The sequence below is a fragment of the Gopherus flavomarginatus genome, chromosome 19 (assembly GCF_025201925.1).
Source record: "Gopherus flavomarginatus isolate rGopFla2 chromosome 19, rGopFla2.mat.asm, whole genome shotgun sequence".
NCBI classification, from domain to species: Eukaryota; Metazoa; Chordata; order Testudines; family Testudinidae; genus Gopherus; species Gopherus flavomarginatus.
Window position 1 is genome coordinate 5769818 of NC_066635.1, and position 27187 is coordinate 5797004.

The window sequence follows — 27187 nt, forward strand, 5'->3', positions numbered from 1 at the left end:
CAGCTGTTAGTTCTGTTTGTACAGCAGCTAGCACAGCAGGGTCCTGGCCCACAGCTGAGGCTCTGAGGTGCTGTGATATTACTAAGGCCCAGTGCCTCTGTCCCCAGGGGGGCATGAAGAGCTGTCACCCACATGGCAAGCGTGACACAGCTGGGTAAGGGCTCTGCTGGCCATGGTGGGCGGTGGGGAGGGGCGGTGACACACTAATGGCAGGTGCAGGCAGCATGGGCCTGTGGGTGGGGTATGGGGCTGGAGGTCAGGAGACCTGGGGGTCTAAGCAGCTCTGCTGGTGACCTGGGACAAGACACCTCCCTTCCCTGTACCTCTGTTCCTCCTCCCACCCTTTATTCAGAGGGTGTGTTCTTCAGGGCAGGGCCCATCTCTTGCTACGTGTGTGTACAGCACCAAGCACACTAATCCCTCGTTCTGCTTCGGAGCCTCCTGGAGCTACAGCAACACACACTGAAATGAAAGCACCAGGCCCACGATAGGGCCCTTAATGCAACTGCTTTCCTGCTGTGCTTCTGCGAAGCTATTTCATGTAGGCAGGAAATGAGCTTAGAGGAGTCTGTCTGGCACCTGGCAGTGGGTGTGAGATGCCCTTGCAGCTGTTAAAGTCAGCACTCTCCCTTCCTTTCCATCCCTTGTGCTCAGGCAGCAACTTCTAGCTCTGCCCCATCTCTCCCTCTTGTTCCCTCCTTCTCGTGGAATCTAACTTTTCTAGCCAAGCTTTTATAACCTCCCTTGAAATTTTGCCCTGTGCCCACAATAGAAACAGGAATCTGGGCAGAGTACCAGCCCCCTGCTGAAATGGTCGGGTCTGATGCAGAGAGATTAAATGACTTGCCCAAGGAGTCTGTGGCAAAGCCAAAAGCTGAGTCCAAGGCCAGGGCCATCCCTTTTCTTTCTGGAGAAGACCCGGCACCAGGAGTTCCTGAGATCCTTGTTTGTAAGTGTCTTGTTTTAGTGGGGTTAGGAAGAGGATTCCCAAGCAACTGGAAATAAGGGGAATCCGAGTCTTTTCTCCCCTGTGTTAAAATTTCTTTTATAAAGAAAACTGCTGCAAGTGGCCAACCTCTCTGTGGGTATTATTAAAGCCTCCAGAAATAGACACGGATCCCCAGTGCAAACACGAATGGAGCCTGAATTTTCCTGGAAAGCATCAGAAAGGTTTATACGAGCTAGCATGCAAAGATAGTCACTGACTGGCCGCGTCCCACTCATACTGCAGGGCACTGACACCGGGGACGGTGTTTGATTTACTGTGGAAGCTGTGCTTAGGCAATATATAAGAATAACAGAGTATACAAGATGCAGGAGAACGGCTACTGTACGCGGCTAGGGCCAGGCCAGCCCCTACACATGTCAGCCAGCACTGGATTAGACCTCTCCAGAGCTGTCAGCTGAGGAACTTGCCCTGATTAATTAAGCTTCATAACAGCTTTGGGAATTAGCCAAATGTTAACTCAGAGTCTCTGACAGTCTAGATATGATGTGGGACAAAGGTGCCTTTTCCATCACCTTTCACAGCTCCGATCCCAGGATGAGTGCCGCCTGGTCCCAGCCGTAACGTTAAGCAACATGATTCTGCTCTATGTTCCACAAAGGCTGTGGGCAGCTGGGCACAGGGAGGTCCCAACCCCACCCCCTTTCCCTGGCTACACCCCAATGCAGAAGACAGGCTGGGATAGCAATTACCGGAGGTTTGGATGTACACATGTAGTTGTGAAATTGTGTGATTCACCTGGTGCGTTGGCTCCGCACTCCTTTGAAAATGTGGCTTTCAAGGCCTGATTTCGAGCCCTCCCTCCTCACGACTCCATATGTGCACCCACAACTTTGCACCTGTGCCCCTCATTGGATACGCACGCCTTCGGGGCATTAACCCCCTCACCCGCTCGTCCTACCGCTTGTCAGCGCCAAATGTATTTGTGTACAGATGCAAACACCTGCAGCATTGCATGCGCCATAGCGCGTGCCGTGCACAGCACGCACCAGCAAAGCCCGGCGTGAGCCCTTCCCCGAAAATCAGGCCCAAACCATCTCATGCCACTAAGAAATAAATGAAGGGTCCCGGTTCTTTCCCCAGAACCATGCCCAATTCAGCATCAGGGAGAAACAGTGATCCATGGCACGGCCGGGATTGTACGGGGGGAGAACCGAGGCACAACTTCTCCAAAGGTATTGAATTCAATGGACGTGAGGACGCTAAGTCCCTTGGAGGATCTGGCCCTGAGACATTACGTGATTTGCCTGTGGTCACACAGACTGGCACTCAGTGCCCCCCAGGCCCGAGAGGGGCCAGGCTCCAGCAGCTCCATCCCTGTTGCTGGTGCTCGGGGAGCCAAAGGCAGCAGGGTGGGCCATGCAGCTGGGCCTGGTGGGGCCCCGCTGGCTGCTTGTGGGGGCTCCTCGTGGCCATCCGTCCCCAGAGCCCAGCGAAGAGCTGAGCAGGCCCCTCTCCCCGGCTGCAGGCTCCTGGCGCTGCTGACGCGCGTGCCCGGCCTGGAGCAGCTGCAGCTGCTGCTAAAAATCCCCCCGTGACTGCGGGAACATGGCAGGCGCTGTGACCCAGCGGATCAGCTGCAAGCCGAGGCGGGGGCCCTGCACGCAGGGAGCCCGGAGGAGCGAGCCAGCGAGCTCCCCCCGCCGGCCCCCCGGCAGCCCCAGCTGCCTGGCCGGAGCGGAGTCCCCGGGAGCTGGGGCTGCTGGATGGAAAAGCGACCCTCCCCCGCCGCAGCCCCGCTTCCAGGGGATCCGGGCAGAGCAGGTGCCTGGGCTGGGGGCAGCGCGCCCTTGGGATTCGCACCGCGGCGAGGTAAGGACCCCGGGGACGAGCTCCGGTCCCATAGACACCTTGGGGCAAGGCAGAAAGCCGGGGGGGGGCTCCGGGGCTGCTGCGCCCAGCCCGATGCAATAAAGTTCCAGGTGGCTTGCGGGGGGGATTGTGTTTTTCCAGGTAAGGAACAAATCAGGAACCAAAGTTGACATTGGGCAGCCTAGGCACCTGGGGGGCAGAAGCAGCCGGGCCGGCTGAGTCCAGGATCCCACCAGGACAGGGGCAGGGGAAGAATTCAGCACGTCCCCCCCCCCCCCCGCCCGGCACAGCTCTGCTCTGGGAGGGCTACAGGGCAAACCACTGCCAGTGCAGCGCTCCCCCCAAGTGGTGGGGTTGGGCCGCTGCAGCCAGAAGTGGGGCAGACAGCCGGGGGGAGAGGGATCGGCCTGGCAGCAAAGGGCTGGGTCCAGGGAAAAGCTTGCTGGAGCCTGTCGAACCGTTTCAGGGGGTCCAGGGGTGCTGGCAGGAAAGGGGCAGACAGGATGGATTGGGAAGGTCCTGGAAAGAGCAGGTGAGATTCCCACGCTGGGGAGAAGGGAAGGGATGCTGCCTCTGTGCTGAGGAAGAAGTTTAACCTCGGTCTGAGTCCCTGGGCCCCATCCGGCTCCCCAGACACTGGACTGCTGAGCCCCCCAGCACCCACTCCCTCCTGCTGAGCCCCGCACCCCCAGCAGTGCACCCTCTCCCTCCTGCCGCTGATTGGTCTGTAATTCAAGAGAGAGCTTGTCAGCTTGGAACTGGGGAGATGCTGAAATCTGAACCGGGAGCTTCTCCCAGACCCTGTCCCTGACACACTGGGGAATCCTCCCTCCAGGCTTCAGGGCTGGTCAGTTTCACAGGAGACCCAGGGTCCATCCAGGCTCTCCCTGGCCTCCATATTACACTGAGCTAGTTGCTAAGGTTCCATCTGGGTGGCACTGACTTTCCCTACAGCATATTGTGGTGTGTGCAGGTGGGCGTAGCAGCTTATTTTTCTTCCAGCACCGCCATACAAACTCTCATGCATATTCCCACGCCGACACCCTGACACATGCTCCCCGGCTACGTGCTGAAGGGGACACGCGGTCTGCCTGTGCTCCCCTGCGCATGTGTGCGTGCGCTCGCTCCATGGGCACTGGGCACACGCTAAAGTGCACGCGCTCTCTGCACAGGCCCAGGCGCTCACTTGCATGTGCCTGATGTGCACGTGCTCGCTGCAAAGGCTGACCCGCTGATGTCACCGTGCCCATCCCTCTGCGGATGCGCCCATGGGCCGATGTGCACAAGTTCACTGCATACATGCACTATTTATGTGCAAGTTCTAACTGCCAAACTACCCGGGGATGTGGTACTTTCACTCGGAGTGTGAACCTGTAGCCAAAACCTTTGGCTACAAGGGGCAGTAAGAGGGTATCCAACTATGGTGGGAATTTGGCTGATATAAAAGTCTCGGCTGGATTGAGCTAGTCGCTACTTTAGCTCAGGGCACGGCAGTCTTTGAGGTCCCACCTTAGAGTGCACTGTTAGGGACACTGTGAAGAGGAGGGAGCTTTGCCTAGTGGTTAAAGCCACAGGGTAGTCAGGAGACCTACATTCTGTTCTCAGCTCTGCCATTGGCCTGCTGGGTGACCTTGGACAAGACACTTCCCCTCCATGCCTCAGTTTCCTCCTCTGTTGGGCAGGGCTAACAGTCAAAGGAGACTGGTGAGCCTTGACTGGTTACGAAGCACTGGAGGAATGGAAGGCCCCATGGAAATGTAGGGGGCTAGGAGAGTTCAGGTTATTTCATTACAATTCCAGTTTCGCTCTGCCTGTAGAAATGCTCTTGTTTCACAGCAATAACCTGGCTGTTTCCTTTGCTGGGAGAGCAGGAGATTGGCCTAGTAATGAGAGTGAGAGCTGATTTCACCTTGTTGCCGCTGTGAAGGGAGAAGGAGAGGTATGCTTTGGGCCTTTCAGATTCCCAGAGCTCAGAAACTGCTGGCCTTGTCCTTGTCGGCAACTCAGGGCCCAGTCTCCCTCTTGAGACAGGGACCAACTGGGGAAGGAATCACCCCACTGCCAAGCTCCCTTGCCATCTCCGAAAGCAGAACCTCAAGGGAAGGCAATTCCTGGCATGGTCCTCCATCCCCCACTCCTTCCTCCAACAGCCTGGGGACCCATCCCAAACTCTGGCCAGGGGGGCTACATATCTGGGAAGGAGGAGCAAAGGAGGCTGGGCCTGGCATTGCCACACATCCTCTGCCATTCTCCCCACCCGCAAACACATCAAAGGCCCCTCTCAGAAGCGAGTGGGACATTGTCTGAGGAGAAACCACACAATGGAACGCGGTTACCAGTGCTGGCCAGAACCATGGCCCTCCAGCCCAGCTCCCTAGAAGAGGATCTCCCTGCCTCTCGTATGGAATTGGCTTGGTGGCTCGTGAGCTGCCTGCTCATGAACTGGTGATTATGTTGCCCTCTTGTGGGAGAGACCTACAAAAAGGATAAAAGCTTTAATACTGCTGCTAGCTAAGGGAGATTCTCCTGCAGCATTAAAAGCCACAGGCCTGTGGTTTTGAGTGGGGGAGAAATCCAGCGGAGCAGGTGTGCTACCAATGCTGAGGCCTGGTCTACACATAAAACTGAGGCTGATGTACCTTCATCGCTCAGGGGAGTGAAAAGTCTGACCTAGTGTAGACACAGCCAGGGCAGCAGAAGAACCTTTCCATTGACCTGGGGAAATGGCGTTCCTACAGTGAGGGAAAACCCCCTTCTCTCTGCATCTACACACCGTATACCAGCATAGCTCCAGTTGCTTGGACTCTGGAGTCCCAGCCAGCTCCCCATTCCAAGCCCCCCTGATTCTCCTGTTAACATAAAGCCCCCTATTTTCTCTGCTTCCCCTCCATTAGTCCTGCATCTCAACCACACCTTTGCAGCAAAGGAAGAGAGTGAGCCTGTTGATAGGGTTGCTGTCGGGCCAAGTGAGACTCAACCTTCCCAGGGGTTCAGCGCCCTGTCTTCCATCCAGCCCGAGTCCGGGCTAGCCTCTGTTGTTCTGGCTATTGCTAAGCTGCCTCCCTGGTCACAGGCTTACAGCAGTGTTGTAAAAGATACAGTCTTGGCTTAGAGAGAGGAAAGAGAAGATGTAAGGTGGGGAGGGACAAGGACACACACTTGGAAAGGTGATGTGACAGTTTCACATCCCAAGCAGTGGTAGGGATTTATCTGGTGGAGCTGCTGCAGGTGGCAGTGTCATTGGGCTCCCTGTGTCTGGCCTGGTCTGGTCAGGACGTCTCTCAGGATCAGAGCAACGAAAGCACAGCACTATCGTAGTGTATCTCAGGGTGCCAGGGGATGGTGTGGGTGGCAGCTGTGACATTGGTGAAGTTCGCTCCTTCCCCCTCTCTTGTGTTTCACGCAGCCAGCATTCACATCTGTCCATCTGTTTATTTTCTCTTCTAAGGCTTTTTTATGAGCTGGACAGAACAACCCATCCCCCTCATTGCTTTGTTCACCAGTTAGGCCGAATTTCTGACACACCAATTTTGGTTCATTGATTTCCAGTCCCTCACTTTTCTTGCTTACCAGGTGTGATTTTTAACACTCTTTGAGGAGGCCTTTGTGTTTGGACTAGTTCAATCTGTCTCCCTTTTGCGTTCTTTTTCCCATCAACATTTATTGTTGTAGGCTATTGTGATACTTCATCAACTTTGCTCCACTTTTCCCAGTGGCGCTCACAATCAGGGCAAAGTCATAGACCCATGCGGGTCCCCAGATCTGTACCTCAGAGTGTGGGGCGGGGGGAGCTGACATGATGTCAGCGGTGGGATTTTATGCTACTGCATACATAAAGGTTGCTAACCTTCTCCTATATTCGTGACACAGTTATTACCACATAATTGAAGATGGTGCTGTTAGCCACAGCTGGTCAACACTGCACTGTCACGGGGACTGAGTCAGGGCTTGCCAGCAGGCAGAACTGGGCTCACCCTGAGGTCCCTGTTTATTTCTATTCTGAATCCTCTGCTTCCCCTAGACTTAAAGAAACCCCTTTTCTTTCTTAGCTGCCTGTGCCTGATGGGAAACCTTGGGCTAAAACCAGGCCTCTGCAGACAATGGCCCCATTGAAGTCAATGGAAGTTTGATCATTGACTTCAGAGCAGCCAGGATTTCAGCCATGATGCAGCCACATGAACATATCTCCATATGCATCTGTCTGGTTGTGTGTGCATTGTTGTTTGCCTATCCATGTGAATGTGGCCAGGTGCATTTGTCTGTAGGCAGTGTTGTTGATGCATGTGTTTGGGCTGGCGTGTGTGGATAAACATCTATGTGTGCCACGTTCTGTGTGCGTGAATGTGTTGTGAATGTGTAGCCACGTCTCCATGAGTCCCAGAGTGTGCCTGTGTGTTCACGTGCACATCCCTGAGAGCGCATCCACATTTGTCTCCAGACATGAGCATGCGTCTCTCCATGTGTATCCACATCTGTAGTACTCGGCGGATCTGCCTGCTCAGAAATTAGCCTCCGTCAAGTTAATCACATAACTAATCAAACCCTGAAATGAAACATTAAGCCGTTCATGCAGCAGAGTGATGGCCCCAGCTAAATAAGATTCCACTTGTCCAAGCGAACACAAGATGGATTTCCCAGCTCTGGGAGGTGTCAATTTAGAAATGTCCTAAGCTGTGGCTGGTGAATTCCATCTCTTCATCATCCCCAGTAGCCTGTACTAATTTATCCTAGTCACTTATCTAGAGCTGAGATGATAACTGATTTTGTTTGGTTTGGGTGCCAAACTGAAAACTTTGGGGTGGGGCTAGAGGCAAGAGGAGAGAATAATTTCAGTTCAAACCAAAGCAAAGTATTTTGGTGGGGTTTTTTCCCCCCCCTTGCTGAAACAAACCTAAAAAAACACTTTGTTAGGCGCAAACCAATTTTTTTTGTTTTCCTTCTGGGTTGTTGTTGGGTGTTTTTCACCTTTATTTAGTTTGCTAAATTTCCAAATGAAATGTCAAAATGCTCTAAAATTCTCTCATTCCTGGTCTACGCTTGATTCTCAGGGGGGACTGCTACCAGGTCACTTGGGCCCTGATGGAGAAACAGAGACAGATCCCTCCGGATATGCAGCTATCAAACACTCTCACCTTTGGGCTGCCCCATTTTGGTCTGCTTGCCCCCAGCACAAGGCCCAGGTTCAGCGCTTGTCTACATGGGAACACTCAGGAAGTTAATCAGAATAAATGTTTTAAGTGGATTAGTTAAAAATTGCAGAAAGTAAATGTGAATTAAGCTAAACTGCATTCAGAATAAGAGCATGCAAACAGGGGTTTAATATGGTTAACTAGTCTACTTTATCTTCACACCCTTAGCTAATTCAGATTAATATTGCTGAGTAGTACCTAGCCTCATGTGGACGTGCCCGTACACAGTTTAGTAGGAAGGCCTTGAATTAACTTGCAAGAAATTGATCCAATGACTCAGACATTGGTTTAGGGCTCAGGACACCTGGGTTCTGTTCCTAACTCTGCTGTTGGGTGGTGTTGGGCTAATCATGTCCCCTCTCTTTCCTTTATTTTGGCTGTTTAGATTGTAAGCTATTTGGGGCAGCGACCATCTCTCCCTATTCTTGGACAGGGTTACTGGCTTAGCAGGTAGGTGTAAGCAGTAGATTGGTCTGTTTTGATTTTAGTGAGGCTTTTGACGCACTCCCACATGACGTTCTCATAAGCAAACTAGGGAAATGTGGCCTAGGTGAGCTTACTATAAGGTGGGTGCAAAACTGGTTGAAAGACTCTACTCAGAGAGTCGTTATCAGTGGTTCTCTGTCAGACAGGGAGGGTGTGTCTAGTGGAGTCCTACGCCGATCAGGGTTGGCTCTAGTACTACTCAATATCTTCGTTAATGACTTGGATAATGGGGTTGAGAGGATGCTTATCAAATTTGTGTCTGGCACCAGGCTGGGTGGGGTTGCACTAAAGATAGATACGAAATACTCCGCTTAGGACGGAAAAATCAAAGGCACAGCTACAAAGTGGGGAATAACTGTCTAGGAAGTTGTATTTCTGAAAAGGGATCCAGGGGTGAGAGTGGAGCACAAATTGAATGCGAGATAACGAACGCGATGCAGTTGCAAAAACGCCTAATATCATTCTGAGGTGTATTAACAGGAGTGCCATATACAAGGGGTAACTGTCCTGCTCTGCTCAGCATGGGAGAGCCCTCAGCTGGAGTACTATGTCCAGTTCTGGGCACCACACCAGGAAAGAGGTGAACAAATTGGGGAGACTCCAGAGGAGAGCGACAAACACGATGAAAGGTTTAGAAAGCCTGACTTATGAGGGAAGGTTAAAAACTGTGCATGTTTAGTCTAGAGAAGAGAAGACTGAGGGAGGCCCTGATAAGTCTTCAAATATCTTCAAGGCTGCTATAAGCAGGATGGTGATCAGTTCTCCAAGTCCATTGAAGGCAGGACAAGAAGTAATGGGCTTATTCTACAGCAAGGGAGATTTGGGTTTGATTGTCGGAAAAGCTTTCTAACTATTAGGGTGGTGAAGCTCTGCAACAGCTCTGGAATTCCCCTCGCTGGAGGGTTTTAAGAACAGGTTGGACAAACCCCTGTCAGGCCTGGTCTAGGTTTCCTTGGTCCTGCCTCAGAAGAGTGGGCAGGACTTCATGACTTCTTGAGGTCCCTCCCAGGCCTCCATTTCACTGATCCTATGTATCTATGCACAGCACCTAGCGCAATGGGGCCCTGATCTAGGTTGGAGAGTCTAGATGCTACAGTAATACAAACTCTGTTCCTTCCCTTTGGCTGGAATTGATGTGTGGCAGCCTCTTCTGACTTATCGCCTGTAGCTGGGGAAGGGATAGGTGGAGGGGGAAAGCTGAGGTGAGGTTCCCTCTGGACAGGGGAGGAAGGCCCGGTGAGAGGCGTGATCCTGAGACCTGCTGCTCCTCTTTGTTCCTGTTTTCTGCCTGGTTTTTTGGGGGTCATTTGAGGCTAGATCTGCCTCCCTTCCTTTATCAGGAGCTGTGCATGAGCTATTCTGTCAGGCAAGTCAAGATGCTGCTAACTTAGTGTTGGAAAGGCGCTGTCAGAACATGTGTACTTAGCACCGTTTTGCCCGCCCTGGCCATGACTTCCAGTGCAGCCTTTATGAAGTCAGGCTAATCAAGTCTCATGCTTCATGGCAGAAGCTGGTTGCCTGCAGGGGTCAGGAAGGAATGAGGCCCCCACCATGTGTAGCATTGCGCAATTGGCCATGGGAATAGTGGAGGACCTAGTGGGATAATGTGCCTGCATCCAGAAGCCAAATATTGGACTGGGTAGACCTATGATATCATCCAGTATGGGAACAAGGAGGGCAGGAGTCTGGATTAGATGGGCCTCTGGACTGATCCAGCAGAGGAGGGCGCAGGATAGCAGGCCTCATGGACCTACAGAGTGATCTGGTATGGGAGAGAGGTAGGATACTGGTCTCTGGATCAGTCCAGTATTGTCTGGGTCTGTTACAATCGGCGTGTCTTCTATGTGCAGTACTAGGGTGGTTGCTACATATCTGCTGAGGAGTTGCAGCCTGGCACAAGAGTTGCACTGTTGCCCTTTGATGAAAGTGTTCCATTCTCAGCCCCACCACCCCCAACCTGTTGTGCAATGCATTATGTGCCTGGCTGCTTCCTCCACCCTAGAGGTGGCTGCATTTCCATGCGGCTGAATGTAGTGAGTTTGTCCAGTTGGATCAGTTAAAGCACCTTGCAACGCATCATTACTGTCTCCCTTTTGTTTAAAAAAGGGGGGTTGTGACTTAATTTCCTGTCTCATTTCCCTTCAGTGGAGCCAGTTACTAACTCTCTGGCTCATTCTGCTCCCTTTTGAGCTACTAGGGCTGCAGAAATGTCACTAAGTCCTCTGCTGGGGGTACAGCCAAGCCTGGAGCCCTTTCCTCAACCTCGCTCCCTGCAGCCCCCTGCACCGGGGCAAGGAGAGTGATGGAAACGTGATCCCTAGGGGACCAGGGCCAGCTGGTGTCATTTAAAACAGCCCCCAATGGGGCTGTTAAGAATCTGCTACAGAGGTGGCAGTGATGGGGGAGAGCCGGGCTTTGTCAGCACAGGTGATGGAAAGGGGCAGAGGTAGGAGGAAAGATGGCCCAGTGGTCGGAGCACTTATCTAGCATTTGGGAGACCTGGGTTCCATTCCCTGTTCTGGACCAGTCACTGAGTCTGTGGCTCAGTTTCCCACCTGTAAAATGGGCATAACAGCCCACTGGGGCTGGGATGATGAATACATTAAAAGGCTGTGAGGTGCTCAGATACTGTGGGGCCAGGTACGAGCTGTAGCTAGCTAGGCAGGGCTCTGTTTGTTCGTTTATTTTGTTTGGTGTGAGGCTGCCTGGGACACTTTGGGAGGAGGTGTCTTGTTTGACTGGGTCGCTCTTGGTCTTGCAGTGACAGGCTGGGCGGAGGAGGAAATGCTTCCTGAATGGGGCTGAAACTGCAGCCGCTGGAATATGCAGCCCGGGGGCCTTCCTGGCAGTGCAAACGCAGTGGCCTGCGCCAAGGAGCCGATCGCCACGTCGCGTGGGAGGGCCACGGCCGGGAGGCATGGTGACAACTTTCAAGGTCGCCGTGCTTGGAGCTCAAGGGGTCGGGAAGAGCGCCATCGTCCGCCAGTTCCTCTACAACGAGTTCAGCGAGGCGTGCGCGCCCACCAAGATGCGACGTGTCTACCTGCCAGCCGTGGTCATGAACGGCCACGTGCACGACCTACAGATCATGGACTTCCCACCCATCACATCTTTCCCAGTTAACACGCTGCAGGTATGTGTGCCAGGCGCTGACCCGGTAACACGAGCCAGAAGCAGATGGGCCTGTTGGTAACAAAGGGAGTCAGTTCTGAGTCTCCCCTGAGGTCACATGTGCTCTGACTCATCAACAGAAGAGACCCGATGCCATTTGACTCGGTATATGATGGGTTTCCGTTAAGGACACTAATCCACAGCCCTGCAAAGATGCAGCCCAGGGATATTTTTGCAGTAGTTTTCCTCTTAGGATCAGGTTGTGTCTTACATGTCAGGGGCAAGATTTGCCTGATAAACAAATGTGTTAGAAGGGGGCTGCTCGGGGAAGGTTTGTTCTAGTGTTCTGAGCCTAGGATTGGGAATCAGGACACCTGGGTTCTAATCCCTAAATCGCATCATGGCCTTGGTGAGTCGCCTCCACTCTTGGTGCCTCCGTTTCATGAATTGCTTTGAGACTCTTGACTGGAAGGCGCTAAACCAGGGAAGTTGTCGTCCCTTTGAATGTTAACATATTGCAATCTGGCTGATTCTCATGGTAGTTACAATATACAGCAGGGCACGATCTGCAGTGTCATGGGAACTGACGCCTTTCAGCGCTGGAGAGATTAGGTCTCAGTGAGAATTGCGGTGAACTTTAGGAATCACAAAAACATGCAGAAAATGCATTGTGACCCCCGCATTATCCAAACCCCAAATAACCAACCTGCCCTTCTGCGGCTCCATGCTTAGCCCCTTCTCCTGTCAGGATATGTGCCCCTCTCCCACAGCCCTGAACCCCCATTTAGAGCTGAACGTTTTTGATGGCCCAGGAACGTTTTGGATACTGTACATAGTTCCAGAGGAGAAAGTAGGAAGATAGAGCACTGGCCTGGCTTCTATTCCCGGTTTCGCCACTGGCCTACTGGGTGACCTTGAGCAAGTCACTTCCCCTCTCCATGCCTCAGTTTCCCCATCTGTACATTGATATAATGATACTGACCTCTTTCGGCAAAGCACTTCGAGATCTATATAAGAGCTAAGTATTATTATTATTATTATTATTTATCATTAAAAGGATGGTGTCTTCTTAGCTCAGCCTAGGCATTTGAGTGACCGTAGGAATTGTGGCCCTGTTCAGCGAATCACTGCAGCATGTGCTTTCCGTTAGACACCTGGATATGTCCACCCTGCAGCGTGGAGGTGTAATTTCCAGCATGGGCAGAGGAACACGCACTGGCTTGGATCGAGCTAGCACACTAAAAGTAGCAGTGTAGCCGCAGTGGCATGGGCTAGTACAATCCTGTCTATGAGCCTAGGTACGTACTCCTGTGACTAGCTCCTCCTGCCGCCCCCCAGGCTGTGCTATTGGTTTTACTGTGCTAGCTCGATCAGAGGTCTTGGATATCCACTAGAGCTGGAAATTCCACCTCCAGCTGCAGCGTACATGAAGCCACTGACTTAAATGGGCATTAAGCATGAGCTGAAATGCTTTGCTGACACGGGGCCTAGGAGAGTGACGCCCCTGCACTAAGCGACAAAGAGTCCTGTGACACCTTACAGACTAGCAGGCATATTGGAGCATGAGCTTTCGTGGATGAATACCCACTTTGTCAGATGCATGTAGTGGAAATTTCCAGAGGCAGGTATAAATATGCAGGCCAGAATCAGTCTGGAGATAATAAGTTTAGTTCAATCAGGGAGGATGAGGCCCTCTTCTAGCAGCTGAGGTGTGAACACCAAGGAAGGAAAAACTGCTTTTGTAGTTGGCTAGCCAGTCACAGTCTTTGTTTAATCTTGAGCTGGTGGTGTCAAATTTGCAGATGAACTGAAGCTCAGCAGTTTCTCTTTGAAGTCTGGTCCTGAAATTTTTTTTGCTGCAGGATGGCTCCTGCCCTAGTTCAGATTCCTCCTCGAGTGGAATAAAAACAGCTCAATAACATGTGACGTTTGGCCAGGCTTGGATCTCTGAGGTCAGGCTCCTGAACAAATAGGTTTGATTTTCCCAGGCGCCTAACTCCCTGTGTGAATCTGGACCTGCGGCTCAGTCCCTTGCTGTCCCTTCCTACCTTCCCTAATGATCTGCCGGGTATGGTGCGTTTCTCTTGCCGTTCTTCACATAAAACAAACCTGGCATCTTTTGAGGATGCTTGGCTGCTGTAACAGAAACAGGCAGTTCTGTTGAAAATTAATCCAAAGTGGGATATTCTGCCCTCCAACATCAGCCGGCGAAATCAAAGGCTGTAACGGACGACATCCCAACCCACAGTCTGAGGGAGCGATAGAATTCGTAGTGTACCAGGGCATCGTGCTGAAACAGTGCAGTACAATTTCATTGATCTCCCAGCAGATGCAGAATGTAAAGTCGCCGCTAATGTCTGACTTGTTTGTTGAGACATTAACTTTTATGCCTTCTGTCTGGGGAAGTCAGTACATTTTCTTGGGCGATCAATCAGGGTGCGAGGGTGATTTCAGAATCTGTAGGGGACCGGTGATGGTTATGGAGTTAGTCAGGGTAGTGGCTCCATAGTTAAGGTGGCAGAACAGAATCCATGCTCTGATTCTCATCTCCAATGTAGATACTATGGGGATGGATGCTTTATAATCGGCTAAATGCGTATCGATTACCCAAGGGTATAACTGGCCCAAAAATGCTCTTTGAGGCTGATATTTCATGTGCTTAATTTCAGCCCAAAGCTGAATCCTCACAATGTCCCTTCTTGCAGATTGGTAAAGCATAGTCCCAGAGAAGTGTAATAACATAAAAACAGAACGGCAATACTGGGTCAGACCAATGGTCCGTCTAGCCCAATATCCTCTCTCTGACAGAGGCCAGTGCTAGATACTTCACAGGGAATGAACAGAACAGGGCAATTTTGAAAGATCCATCCCACTGTCCAGTCCTGTATTGACTCTTCCCAACCTATCATGTTCATCTGTGTCTGATAATTTTGTTCTTTACTATAGTTACTACCAATTTGCCTGGTACTGAAGTTAGGTTTACTGGTCTCTAATTGCCAGGATCACCTCAAGAGCCTTTTTAAAAAATCGGCATTACGTTAGCTATCCTCCAGTCATCTGGTACAGAGGCTGATTTACACAATAGATTACGTACCACAGTTATGCAATTTCATCTCTGAGTTCCCTCACAAATGTTGGGAGAATCCAATCTGGTCCTGGTGACTTATTACTGTTTAATTTATCAATTTGTTTCAACACTTCCTCTACTGATACCTCAGTTTGAGACAATTCCTCAGATTTGTCACCTAAAAAGAATGGCTCAGGTGTGGGGAATCTCCCCCACATCCTGTGAAGTGAAGACTGATGCAAAGAATTCATTTAGCCTCTCCACAATCGCCTTGTCTTTCCTGAGTGCTCATTTAGCATCTTGACGATCCAGTGGTTCTGCTGACTATTTGGCAGACTTCCTATTTCTGATGTATTTTAAAAGTTTTGCTGTTAGTTTTTGTGATCTTACCTAGTTGCTCTTCAAATTCATTCTTGGCCTGCCTTATACTTTGACATTTGACTTGCCAGAGTTTGTGTGCCTTTCTATTTTCCTCAGTAGGATTTGACTTCTAGTTTTTAAACTATGCCTTTTTGTCTCTAACTACTTCTCCTAGTCTGTTTTTTAGCCATGGAGGCATTTTTTTGTCCTCTTACTGTTTTTTTTTATTTGGAGTATACATTTAGTTTGAGACTCTATGGTATTTTTAAATAGTCTCCATGCAGTTTGCAGGCATTTCACCCTTATGACTGTTCCTGTTAATTTCTGTTGAACTAGCTTCCTCATTTTAATGTAATTCCCTTTCTTGACGTTAAATGCTACTGTGGTGGTTTTTTTGCCATTCCTTTTCCCCTCTGCCCCCCAGAGGATGTTAAATTGAATTACATTATGGTTGCTATTACTGAGCAGAACAAGCTATATTCACCTCTAGGACCAGATCTTATGCCCCGCTTAGGACTAAATCAAGAATTGCCTTACTCCTTCTAGGTTACAGGACAAGCTTCTCCAAGAAGCATCCATTTATGGTGTCTAGAAATTTTAACTCTGCGTCTCGTCCTGAGGGATACTTGCCCAAGGGAGTGGATAGCAAGGGCCCTGTGTAGGAGGAGGAGCCGTTCTTGACTTAGTTTTGTGTAACACCTCAGAGTTGGTGGAGATCTCTGGCTGTGGGGAGGAAGCATCTCAGCATGAGTGACCAGAATCTCATTCAGGTTGTGAAAGCCACAAAATGGGATCAAAATAGAGATAATTAAAGGCTGCTCAATTTCAGATGAGCTGCTGTTTGAGGATGTGGGCCATGCTGTGCAGAATCTAATGGAGGGGTGGGTATGAAAGGAACATATGCCTAAGGATTCCACACGAGGTTCTCTGCTGTTAAGATACAAGATAGTAATTTTTCATGGGGAAACAGCCAGGGTAGAATCCAAACACTCCCCTCCCCAAACTTGAACTGAATCTGTTCTGAGTTGTGAAAAAACATCATGTGACCCTTTTCTTTATTTCCCACTGGCTCCAGCTCCAGTTAGTCCCAGGATAGGAATTGCTGGCTTTTTATTTATTCCAAGCATTTATCTAGAGCTCATCCCCATAATATCTGCTCATGACGTAGATTAGAGCAAAAACAATTTCCAAATTTAAGGCCTGATATAGTTTTGGACCAGAATAATTGTTTCAAGCAGAAACGTCATGTCTACATTGCAATCACGGGGCATAAGACCATAAGAACGGCTGCACTGGGTCAGACCAAAGGTCCATCTAGCCCAGTATCTGTCTACTGACAGTGGTCAATGCCATGTGCTCCAAAGGGAGTGAACCTAACAGGTAATGATCAAGTGATCTCTCTCCTGCCATCCATCTCCACCCTCTGACAAACACAGGCTAGGGACACCATTCCTTACCCATCCTGGCTAATAGCCATTAATGGATTTAACCTCCATGAATTTATCCAGTTCTCTTTTAAATGCTATTATAGTCCTAGCTTTCACAACCTCCTCAGGTAAGGAGTTCCACGGGTTGACTTTGCGCTGTGTGAAGAAGAACTTCCTTTTATTTGTTTTAAACCTGCTGCCCATGATTCCAGGTCATATAGTCATACCCAAGTTAGCTTTAATCTAGCTAGCTTGAGCACCAGAATGACACAATAGCATGGACTTCAGCAGGGCTAGTCACCTGAGTAAGTATCCAGGGTCCTGGCTTGGGCTTTTACAGCCTATGTTTCTGCAGCTTCCTTGCTATTGTTAGCCCTGGTCTACACTGAGCTGGGGGGGGATCGACCTAAGATACGCAACTTCAGCCACAAGAATAGTGTAGCTGAAGTTGACCTATTTAGGTCTACTTACTGCGGCCTCTTCACTTACTTTCTTACTTACTGCTGCCGCTCCCGTCAACTCCGCTTGCACCTCTCGCGGCAGTGGAGTCGACAGGAGAGTGCTCGGGGATTGATTTATTGCATCTAGTCTAGATGCAATAAATTGACCCCGATAGATAGATCATTACCTGCCGATCTGGTGGGTGGTGTAGACCTGCCCGGGTAGAGCTAGCTCGGGTATGTCTACCCATGCTGCAGCTACACCTCTGATTTCAGTGTAGTACAGGCCTAGATTTTTAAAGGTCTTTATTGCAATGCCTAACTGATTTAGGAGCTCGTCTCATTTCCACCCAAGAGCCCAATTCCCTTTTGAAAATTAGACTTTGGCTCCTAAATCAGTTAGGTGTTGCAATGCTGAGCGCAGCAGCTCCTAAATAGCTTTAAAAATCTGAGGTGGTATGTCTACCTGTAGTGATGCTGGTACAATCCCTGGAGTGAAGGCATTATTGCTTTATACCAGGATAGCTTATATCCCTTCGTACATGAGAATAAGCTGTGTCTGCATGAACACCATTATACAGATAGAATTATGTTCACGCTAGGGAGTTGTTCCACTTTGACTATACCAGCATATTTAAAGAGGTATAAATGTGTATAGATGAGGCTAAGGAGCTAATACACCATGAACAGTCCTACCCCTAGCCAGGGGGAGAGGAAAACAGAGAGCGATCTAACTCGGTGTTTCTCCATGACTGGTCTGTGGAGCAATGCCAGTCCCTGACACAGTAGCAAGCTGGTCCCTGGTTCAAAAGCGTTGAGAAACATTGGCCTAAAGGATGGAAGAGGGAAGAGGTCCTAAAAGGTGCCTTTCACTGCACTGAGAGTGAAACAGCTGGTTGAAAAAATGCCAGTTATTTTTTTAAGGGGCATTTAGGAAAAAAATGAGAGGGGGTGTTTTGTTTTTTGTTTCTCCTCAAATTTCCCACAAAACAGTTTTGGTTTTCAAAATCTGGTTTTGGTTTAAAAAAAATCAGTTCTCACAAAAAGGTTTCTATTTGCGGAAACCTAGTGGCCTCTGCCCCCCCCCCCCCCAATTTTGTAGAGACTAACAAAAGTGTTAACCAAAAATTGTTTGGTTTTTAGTTTCAGTTGGAAAAAACTGGAAAATGTTGACCAACATGGAAAAACTTCTGCTTTAATTGGGTGGTAAAACCATTTTGCTGAAAAATTTGGGGCAGCTCTGAGGAGAAATTGGGAGTGGATGTTTTACTGAAAGAGGGGTTCTAGTTCGAGCAGGAATTAATTGAAGGCAGTTCTCTGGCCTGTGTTATATTGGAGGTCAGAGTAGATGATTACTGTGGTCCCCGCTGACCTTAGACTCTGTGCACTTCAAGCGTATGCCAAGAGACAAGCACAATGCCAGTGCCCCAGTTCAATCCCCTTTGAGCCCTAAATCAACCCTCGGTGCCCTGCACCCAGCCAGATATAAAGGGGGTTCAGCTGGGTGGTTCTGGGGGAGTTGCATTCAGCCCCCCTCAGCTGGACAGGTTCAGAGAGGAGCATTGCTGTGATGCAAGGAGGTCAATAGAGTAAAGGAATAAAAATGGAAGGATTTCCCCAGAGCTGCATAAGAGAACAAAAGGTCAGTGCAAGAGACAGACAGAAAAAGCAATGGGTAATTTATTGACATGACGGATGATGCCTAACGTACTCCCTGTCTTGGCGTGCACCACAGAGGGCGGATGGTGCAAACGGATGGAGATTTCTGGGGAAGGAAGAATGGGCCCTGGAGTGATCTCAAAGGAGTGAAGGGAGGTGGGAAACACAGGGGCTTGGCTCACCCTAGCTGCACTACAGCCGATGCTGTGGAGGAGGGATCAATGTAGAGAGGGGTAGGAGTGCATCACCTGAATGGGAAAAAGAGGAGGCCTGGCTGTTGGAAGGGGAATGGATGGCTCAGAAGATTGGTCATTGGTTACAAAGGCTTTTCCTTCTAGATCACCCTGTTGGTCCAGTTCGGTACTGACTTGCTTGGGGACTATCAGTAGAATGTGGTGTGGGTTAGAACCGTTCCAGAGGAACAGATGCCCCCATCAGAACTGGCACCTTTCCTGGTAGTCTCAGAAGAGAGGCAGAGGACTAAGTGAGGTGGGGTCCCTCCAGGGCAGGGTTGAGGGGCATGAATAGCTTGGTGTGGGTTCTGGGGATAAAGAATACATGCTTTTCAGCAGGCCGTGTCCATCGGCCCAGAGAGCTCTGATTATGTGTGCTTCTGAAATGGGTTGCTCCAGCCCTCCAGGAACTGTGGGAAAGTTTAGACCTGGAGACAAATGTCATGGCTTGGGCTCATCTCTGGTCAGAGGCTGAAATGCCAAAACGTGGAGCGAGGGGCTCTGCCCTGTATTCCTCTGACTGAAAAGACCAAGTCCTGGAGAGGCCATGAGAGAGGCTGTCCTTCAGGGATTCCTAGCCCAGCTAGGCAGACTCCTTATCTCCCATGGTGGCCGCTTTTTCATATCACAACCCACCACCACATTCCCATCGTGCCACCAGGGCCTGTGTGGTTGCCGCTAGTGCAAAAGGTTATTTGTGTAGTGCGGAGCCAATGGATTGGCAAGTGAATCTGAACCTTCTCTGGAGGCCAGGCCTTTCTAAGAGAGGTACCCTTAGATCACAGCACCATAGGCAGCCACATAAGGGCTTGCTTTTCCATCAGTCCCATGTCATGCTCTCCTATCTGCTGGTGAGACCAGCATCCCTGCCTATGGTCCCATGTGGCCTTCCTGGCTCCTTGCTTGGAACACTGCACTTCAGCTTCACCTCCTAGCTTCCCAGTCTGCGCTGGGGTTAGCTAGACATTACAGATGTTTATATACAGGTGAAGGAGGGGGTCACCCCAGCTGTAGGAAGCACATAGGCAGGAGATTGCCCAGGATTCATTTGGGGCATAAAGGGGGCAAACCTCAATCCCAAGAAAGGAGGACAGTGGATGGGCTCCACACACAGTACCTCACATGGGGGCCAGCACTGCAAATAGAATTAGCTCCAAGCCACCGTACACCAGGCATGGATCCTGTCACCCTCTCCTGGTTGCTTTAAATAGCTTCACTTGCCTCTCTGAAGCAGAACTTGGGAGCACCAGGGCCAAGGCTGCTACATCACCAAGCGGAAAGCGATGCTCAGCAGTCTATAAATATGCCGTGTTTATAATCACACAAAATATAGGGCTTCTGGCAATGCATAATTCAGCAGGGCTGAGGCTGCATGGGGAGCAAGCAAGCAGGAGATAAGCACCTCTCACTGGGCATCCTCCGACAAAAGGAACAGCCTCTTATCCACTAATGCCCTAGGCAGGGGATGGCAACGGCTTCTCCCAGAACGGCCTTATTGTTGCATGAACAAGGCACAATTGTGAGAAGAATGTACCCCCCCCCCTCTCTCTCTCTTGCTCTCTCTGTGTTGGAGGAACATGGATTCAGCAGCTGAGAGCACACAGCTCTGCGCTGCCTTCTGGCTGATCAATCCCCGCCCCTTTGGAATGCTCGCTGATGGATTCCCACCTCTTTGGAATGCTGAGCAGCCTATCAGGATGATTCCATCCATCCACTAGGCTTTATAGCCTTGGGTGACACTTCACTTGGAGGTAGCGAGGAAGGGATGGCCTGCATGCTCCTCTTTCACAGGCGTTTCGTGAAGGGACTGACAGGCAGCCAGTCCTGACAGTCGCACACTTTTTGGGAGGTGCTTTTGAACAGAGCAGCGTGGAGCTAATTCATAGCAAACTTTCTTACACTCATGCCACAAGGGAAAACAACAGGAAAGCAGCAGCCTGACCCATCGAGGTGTCCAGACTCAGTTTCACATGTGCGTCATAAGGGGAGCACAATCTGGACACTAATGCTCTGACAATTGGTGAGAACCTACTTTCTGGAATATCCTCTTGGGGAGAAAGAACTGGCCAGCCTGGCACCTGCACTGACAGACCCTTGCTCCGAGTTCACTCAGCTCCCTTTCAGAAACAAGGACCCTTCCAACGGTCAAGATACTAAGAATATGTAACGGCCTAGTCCTCCTGTCACTTACACCAGAGTAAATCCATTGTCTTCAGTGGCGTTACTTATAGAAATTGTCCTGCTGGCTCAGACCCAAGTCCATCCACTCCAGTGTCCTATCTCCAGTAATGGTCAGTACCAGATGTTTCAGAGGAACCCTGTAGCAGGCAGGTTTACTCTACGGTAGTGGAGAATCAAGCTCAAAGATTCAAGTTTATCCTTAGTAGGACCTAACTGACAGAAGTGAAGTTACACCATTTATATATTTGACTCCCCTGTCAGAGAAACCAGTTTAACCTTTAGAAACTGGCATCAACTTTGCATAATCCACATCAGCCCAACTGCTCCTGTGTCCTGAGTGTTTTCTCTAGTTCTTTGTCTCTGAGAGTTGGAGCTTTTAACTTCCCTGCCAGCATTCCCTTTTCTAGTGTCATGAGGCAAAGCAACTTTAAGTGAAATCTAGATAAGATAATAACACCCTAGTGAAATCATGATGGACAATGCTGAAAATGACTCGAGTGATGGCATTCAAGCAAATTGCATTCCAGTCTCAATGTAATAAGCTGTAATATACTGATCTCCCAGACATATTGGAACTCTTCCATAAAGATATTAACCCACAGATAATAAGCTGCCACTATAATAGTCTTTATCGCTTTGGTAACAGTCACTGAAAAGTCACCCTGTCATTTTCATGCACTGACCAGAGGGCATGGGGGTGGCACCATGAATGAATAGGTTTCTTTCATCACTAATTCCAGTGATTCATTCAAACCTTTGTGGCCTGCAAGCAGCGATCCAAAAAAAGTGTCCTTTGCCATTTCTTCCATTCCTAGCTCCTTTTGTTTGCTTTATTCCCAAATATCATCACCGTGAGAGGGGATGATTCATTGTTCGAAAATGTCTCACTACAGGAAGAATTACAATAGTTTCTTCTAACTGTATTTTTATACTCTACAGTCAAGATTTTGCAATTTCTCCTGCATAGAGTGCTGTCCCAATCTATCAGTCATAACAGAGTCCATATTGTATGGAATCCTAAATCTCTACCCATTTCCATAGTGTCCGGGACTCCTCAGTCCATTAGAGCAGCTGCCATGTAAAGATGGGTGATCCCTGTTTTGTTAAGAATTGTGGGTTGCAGCCATGTGCAGTGAGAAAGGTGCCCGATGGTGCCAGTTTGTATGGCTCACAAGAGGAGCCCAGGCTGCCAGTGATCAGAGCGCTATAGCTTTGTGGTTCTGCCATGGATTGGATTCTTGTGTACTGCACAAGGTCAGCAGGCACAGATGGAATGTCTCCTATGTTTGTTTCCTGGGACTTGCGTCTTTCTGATCCTTTGACAGCAATTGTATTTCTAGAGTCACCTTTGAGCTGCGCTTGTGTACAGTATAACAGCAGTCTGGAAGCCCCGATGCAACCTTTACACGGGGTTGGATTGGGCACTGGGAATTAGTATTTCTTTCTGTTTTTTTTCTTGAACAAATGCAGTGTTAGCGGCTTCTGAATGGTGGCATTTAAGGAGGTAAAAGCAGGGCATATTTTCACTCGTGCATCATGCACAAAACACTGACTGTTCTGTATGGGAAGCTCTTGAAAAGCCCCAGCTGTTCAACAAATGTCTTTTTTTTATTAACATTTTCTAGCCCTAAACTGTATATGTAGCATGCCTCACCCCCCCGAACTAGTCCCCTGCAGCCCTAGGCAATGCAGGGAGGAGCACAAAGCCATGGAATGAGGGCCTGACTTTGTGGGGGCTGCCGTTGTGCTAGGTTTGCCAGCATGGCTGTGCCAGGGCATCTCAATCCTAACTTGCAGCATCCCCTTCTGTTAGCATCCTGGGCCACCCCCAGCTCTGCCAATGCATCCAATGCTGATCTATGGCATGCCCTGCTACTCTAGGCTTGGGAGCACCCCACAACAACCACCACCAGCTCCTTCTGCCATTGCAGTCCTGACCTCTGCACCCTGCACAAACTCAGCTCGGCCAATGACTCTCAGTTCTAACGTGAAATACCACTGGATCTTTCAGTTCTGAGCTCTTCTGACCTCGGGCCTTTTGGTTAGCAAAACCTAGTATCCTAGTCTTTGCCTTTCCTGAGCAAAGAGCTGTCCTGGCCCAGCCATTCTGTGATGTGGATGAATGGCCACTCCAGACCAGAAAAGGAAATGTACTTGATCTCTCTCTAATTCAAACAAAATGTGTACAGTCTAGATTGCCAGAGGTGAACACTTAATATGTTCACTGACAATAACATTCAGTGAGTTCATTAGGCTGAGGCAAGCTCTATAAATCTAGCAACAAGCTAATTCAGAACCATGGACAGATCATGCGCTCATAGTGCCATCAAGTATCTAGCAATGAACATGAAATTAGTGCTGTTGGAAAGTACCTAATTAACAGACCTGGAGACCGGGGTCCTTCACGTGCATGCTTTCCCTACATTGCCCTGCCAATGTGGATATAAAGGGGAACAAACTTTTAGGAACTAGGCTTCTCCCCTCCAACATCAGTCGCCAATCATATAGCCCATCAAACAGCCCATGAACATAAGTAACGTTGAGTGCTTTTCCCCGAGTCAGCTTTGAACCCATCCTCTAAGGGGGAAAGAGAACTTAACCCCGCGCTGGTTCCTGATCCTGAACTTTACCCAGGGTGAGGTAGCTGGAGATGCTGGTGAGAGGAGCTTTGTTGATGTGATTAGTCTGACCTCGTGCATAAGAACAGGCCATAGAACTTCCTGGAATTAATTCCTGTTTATTTGCCAGGGAGCAAGCCAGAGAAGACCAAGAGGTAAAGAAGGAGAGGAGAGGAGGGCTGTGGTGGGGGGTGTTGAGGAAGGTTAGTAACCAGAATGGGATGAGCTTGAGGGGGCAGGTGGAGGAGAAACACTGTCACAGAGCAGGGAGATGACTACCCCTTGTCACACTGTGAGTCAGCAGCAGAACCAGGAATAAATCCCAGATCGCTTGAGTCCCAGTCCTGGGCATTAATGCTAGAGCATGTGCCTGCTATAATTATCTGCTACTTATTCCACCAGGGTGCAGTGAGGCTGCTATTGGGAAAACCTCCATTATGCCTGTAATATCACCCATCCCAAAGCAACGGTAACCGCAGCTTTGGACTCGCGTTAACTTGTACAGCTGGTCCTAGGGAGGCTCGAAATAGAAGAGTACGATGGTGCTTGGGTTTTGTGCCACCAGCCGCGTTTGCAGAAGCAGGCGTGGTATTGCGTTAGGAGCAGTGCCCAAGTCCAGCAAAGCATAGGCATAGACCCCAGTAGCAGAAGGCCTGGCATGGTCCCAGTAGTGCCCTTGCACATGAGATGGCACAAAGGCTGGAGAGATACCCCTAGGGCCGTGCCAAGGGGGACGTCTGTGCCTGAGCTTTGACCGATTCCTGTGTGCCTGTTGCAGGAGTGGGCGGACACGTGCTGCAGGGGGCTCCGGAGCGTCCACGCCTACATCCTAGTCTATGACATCTGTTGCTTTGACAGCTTTGAGTACATCAAAACTATTCGACAACAGATCCTAGAAACGAGGTAAGTGCCTGCTTGCCTTACTCCTGGAAAGGGCCCAGTTCACAAAGCTAAAGTCACCTCTCAACTGTGCATCCTCTCCAGGACTATACTGGGGGCAGGGAGAAGGATGGAGGGTAAGCAGGAGCTCCCTGGCTGAGCCCAGCACTCTCAACGAGTCTCCTGGTTCCCTTCACTGCTGATAGCCCTAGGGACTGAAATCTTCTAACAGGTGCAGGCTAGATCCAGACACCTTCCACCTGCACTAAATTCACTCAAGCATCAAACAGCTCAGAAGGGAGCTCTCCAAGCTGCCAATGAGATATTAAGAGCCACAGCGGGCCAAGTCTAGTCATTGGCAAAGCAGCTTTGAGTTTCTTACCAGTATTTGTAAGCTGCGCTTGCTGTGACAAGAGAGGTGAGTGACTTGGCAGTTTGCTACAGCAAGATCTGCCATACCCCTCCATGCAGAACAAAGTTCCCTGCTGACAGCAGCCCCCAGTCTGTTCCTCCCTTCCCCCCACATTGCACAAGGGAGGCTCCGGATTGCCATCCTCTGCCACTGGGACAGGCCCAGCCAGGACCTGGGGATGGGAAGGGATCCCCAGGGGACAGAAATGTTAGTAGGAAGATAAAATAGCAAGCAGCAGAAGCACTATCGTAGGAAATTGGAAGGGGGTAACAGGTTGGAGGTTAAGGGACTGTGGCCTTCATCCCAATAAAAAAAAATTGATGTGTTTCTTCTCTTCTGTTACCAATTCCCCCCACTACTCTACTCTGTGTCTGCCCTGCCTCTCTGCAGGGTCATCGGCACCACCGAGACCCCCATCATCATTGTGGGCAACAAGCGGGATCTGCAGAGGGGCCGGGTGATTCCCCGCTGGAACGTCTCCAACCTGGTGAAGAAGACGTGGAAGTGCGGCTACATCGAGTGCTCGGCCAAGTACAACTGGCACATCCTGCTGCTCTTCAGCGAGCTGCTCAAGAGCGTGGGCTGCGCCCGCTGCAAGCACGTCCACACCACCATCCGCTTCCAGGGGGCCCTGCGCAGGAACCGATGCACCATCATGTGAAGCCCTGCTCACCACCCCCTGCTCCCATGACCGTCCCCAGAGACCTTTTTGTAAAACGGAGGGGTGGGCGCAGGAGGACATGACAAAGGAAGCAGTGTCAGGGAAGGTGCCCAGGTCTCCTGGATGAAGCCTTGGAGTGAGCCACCCTCAGCCCTTCCCGTCCCCAGCGCATAGATGGCACAGCCTGTCAATTCAGGGAGGCGGCGTCATGCTCCAAAGTGCAAAAGGCTGTTAGACGCCTTCCTCTCCTCCCGCCTCTGCATTGGATCATGGACTGGATGATGCGGTGTCCAGCGAAGAAGGGAGAGGGGCACCTTGGAGAGAGCAGGGATGGGTGAAGTATCGCTGGTTATCGCGCAGTTAGGGGCAGGGCCGGTCTCCTGCTGTCCCAGAGCAAGGCAAGGCTGCTATAAAGCTGCCGCTTGGTTATTACCTGAGGATGACCTTGTCTTGACAAGTGGCAGATTTGTATGGCTACACATCTGTAATGCCAGCGGCCTACCACGAGGCATAGCGTGGCATCTCCTGGTAACCAGAGATGTTTTCACTGCAAACAGGGATACAAAGACCCAGTCAGCCTTAAGTCAACAGGTCCTTCACCCTTGTGCCAAGAGAGTAGCATGGCATCAGGGAAGCTGAATCCTCCCTTCTTTTGCCCATTGGATCTGGAGCTTCTTCTCTCCAGGGACAGAGCAGCCTGACAGCAAGAGGCATGGCTGAAATGGATTTTTTTATTTCGGGACAGAATTTTCAGATGGTTCAACACCCCCTACCCACCCCCCTACACACACACAAATCTCCCTCCAAAACTGATCCATCCTGTTTCCTTCCTGTGTTGAGTTTCTACAAGCGCCAAACCTTTTTTTAAATATCTCAACAGCGTGAGCGCATGTCTGAGGCTTGCCTTTCTTGGCATGTGCATGTTGGGGTGTTCATTCTCACGTGTGTGCACGAATAGCCCCTTCCCACTGACAAGACACCCAGGTTTGGCAGTTAGCTCTAACATTTTTCTTTCCTTTACATGAATTTTTTGCCCCCAGCTGGCATTTTGGCACTAGGTTTAAAGCAAAATGATCCTGAAATTCTAGCGTTAGTTCCCCTGTCCCTGCCAGACTCCTGTCTGACTGTACCAGATGTGCTGGATGGGTGCTGGAGTTCTACCTCTTGTTGCTGGAGCTGACCACTGTCAGTTTTGTACAGATTTAAAAATCATCAACATAATGAAACCAAACTAGACAATGATCTCCTTGAAGGATGATAAAAGTACTCTGTAGACACATAGCTAGTGTTTGAGAAACATCCTATAGCTAATATAAACACGCTGGTTTTAATGCTCATTTACATCAAGGATCTTTTGTGCTCCTCTGTGTAAAGGGGCATAAGCATAAATAAGTATCAGGACTGATCGTTTATAAACTGAGCGGACTCAAACCCACCTACATCTTACTGTCATGGCAGGAGAGATCAATGAAAACTGAACTTCAGTTAGAAACGCCTGTTTTCCCACAGTTGTTTTACCATAATTGACCTGCTAAATTCACCCCAACTTAAGGCTACTTTGCAAAGATTGACTGACATTTCAGATGTCAACATCTCAGTTTATATGCAAGTATATACAGTTTCCTAATAGGCAAGGCTATCTCCTT

At 49.9% G+C, this 27187-nt stretch overlaps 1 protein-coding gene across 5 annotated transcripts; it reads left to right on the plus strand.

Annotated features, from left to right (window-relative positions):
- Nucleotides 1-2641: 2641 nt before the first annotated feature.
- On the plus strand, nucleotides 2642-26429 carry RASL10B (RAS like family 10 member B). 5 transcript variants are annotated; one of them, XM_050928966.1, is made up of 5 exons: nucleotides 2642-2818; nucleotides 8393-8457; nucleotides 11255-11626; nucleotides 24368-24492; nucleotides 25271-26429. In XM_050928966.1, the coding sequence occupies exons 3-5, from the start codon at nucleotides 11411-11413 to the stop codon at nucleotides 25539-25541; spliced, it is 612 nt and encodes a 203-aa protein (XP_050784923.1). In that variant the 5' UTR covers nucleotides 2642-2818; nucleotides 8393-8457; nucleotides 11255-11410; the 3' UTR covers nucleotides 25542-26429. The 5 variants fall into 5 exon arrangements, with proteins under 5 accessions (XP_050784923.1, XP_050784927.1, XP_050784925.1 ...); XM_050928970.1 differs by having other exon boundaries at nucleotides 11261-11626; XM_050928969.1 differs by lacking the exon at nucleotides 2642-2818 and adding an exon at nucleotides 5245-5263.
- Nucleotides 26430-27187: the final 758 nt, after the last annotated feature.